This window comes from Geospiza fortis, unplaced genomic scaffold, assembly GCF_000277835.1.
Source record: "Geospiza fortis unplaced genomic scaffold, GeoFor_1.0 scaffold2279, whole genome shotgun sequence".
Taxonomy (NCBI): Eukaryota; Metazoa; Chordata; class Aves; order Passeriformes; family Thraupidae; genus Geospiza; species Geospiza fortis.
In genome coordinates, this window is record NW_005055113.1 from 4,137 (window position 1) to 5,193 (window position 1,057).

Consider the following 1,057-nt stretch of genomic DNA (forward strand, 5'->3'; position numbering starts at 1 on the left):
GCCCTCCAGGCGTCTCTGCAGGCCGCGGAACTGGCGCTCCTTGCTCCAGTCGTTGGACGCCGTCACCAGCACCACGCAGGCCACCGAGAGCAGGATGGCCGCGCCCTCGATCCAGCCGGCCTCCGCCTCGCCCTCGTCCTCCGCGCCCCCCGACGCCTGCCCGCACGCTGGGGACGGCGGGGACGGAGGTGTCACACGTGGGGACAGCGGTGACACATGTGGGGACATGGGTGACACACATGGGGACAGCGGGACGGAAGTGTCACATGTTGGGACATGGGTGACACACGTGGGGATAGCGGTGACACATGTAGGGACATGGGCGACACACGTGGGGACAGCGGGACAGAGGTGTCACATGTGGGGACAGCGGTGACACATGTGGGGACATGGGTGACACACATGGGGACAGCGGGGACGGAGGTGTCACACATGGGGATATTGGTGACACATGTGAGGACATGGGCGACACACGTGGCGATAGCGGTGACACACGTGGGGACAGCGGGGACGGAGGTGTCACACGTGGGGATAGCGGTGACACATGTAGGGACATGGGCGACACACGTGGGGACAGCGGGACAGAGGTGTCACATGTGGGGACATGGGTGACACACGTGAGGACATGGGCGACACATGTGGGGACACCAGGGACAGAGGTGTGATACGTGGGGACATGGGTGACACACATGAGGTCATGGGCGACACACGTAGGGACATGGGTGACACACGTGGGGACACCAGGGACACATGCAGGGACATGGCCAGGGGTGTAGGATATGTGGGATGGGGATTTGGGGACGTGGGGACACAGGGATGAGGATATGGGGACCTGAGGATGGCAGTGAGGATGGGGACAGGGGTGGGGACACAGAGCTGGGGATGGCAGCAGGATGGGGACACAGAGCTGGGGACATGGGGACACAGAGCTGGGGACATGGGGACAGCAGATAGGACACAGGGCAGGGGATGGCAGCAGGATGGGGACACAGAGCTGGGGACATGGGGACAGCAGATAGGACACAGGGCAGGGGATGGCAGCAGGATGGGGACACAG

The 1,057-nt window shown here is 63.8% G+C and overlaps 1 protein-coding gene across 1 annotated transcript in view; it reads right to left on the bottom strand.

The window, feature by feature from the left end:
* Window positions 1–1,057, bottom strand: part of LOC102037755 (red-sensitive opsin-like) — an 11,461-nt gene that overhangs the window by 1,282 nt on the left and 9,122 nt on the right. The window contains 1 exon segment of the mRNA XM_031065721.1: window positions 3–167. Coding sequence (XP_030921581.1) covers window positions 3–167 — 165 coding nt within the window.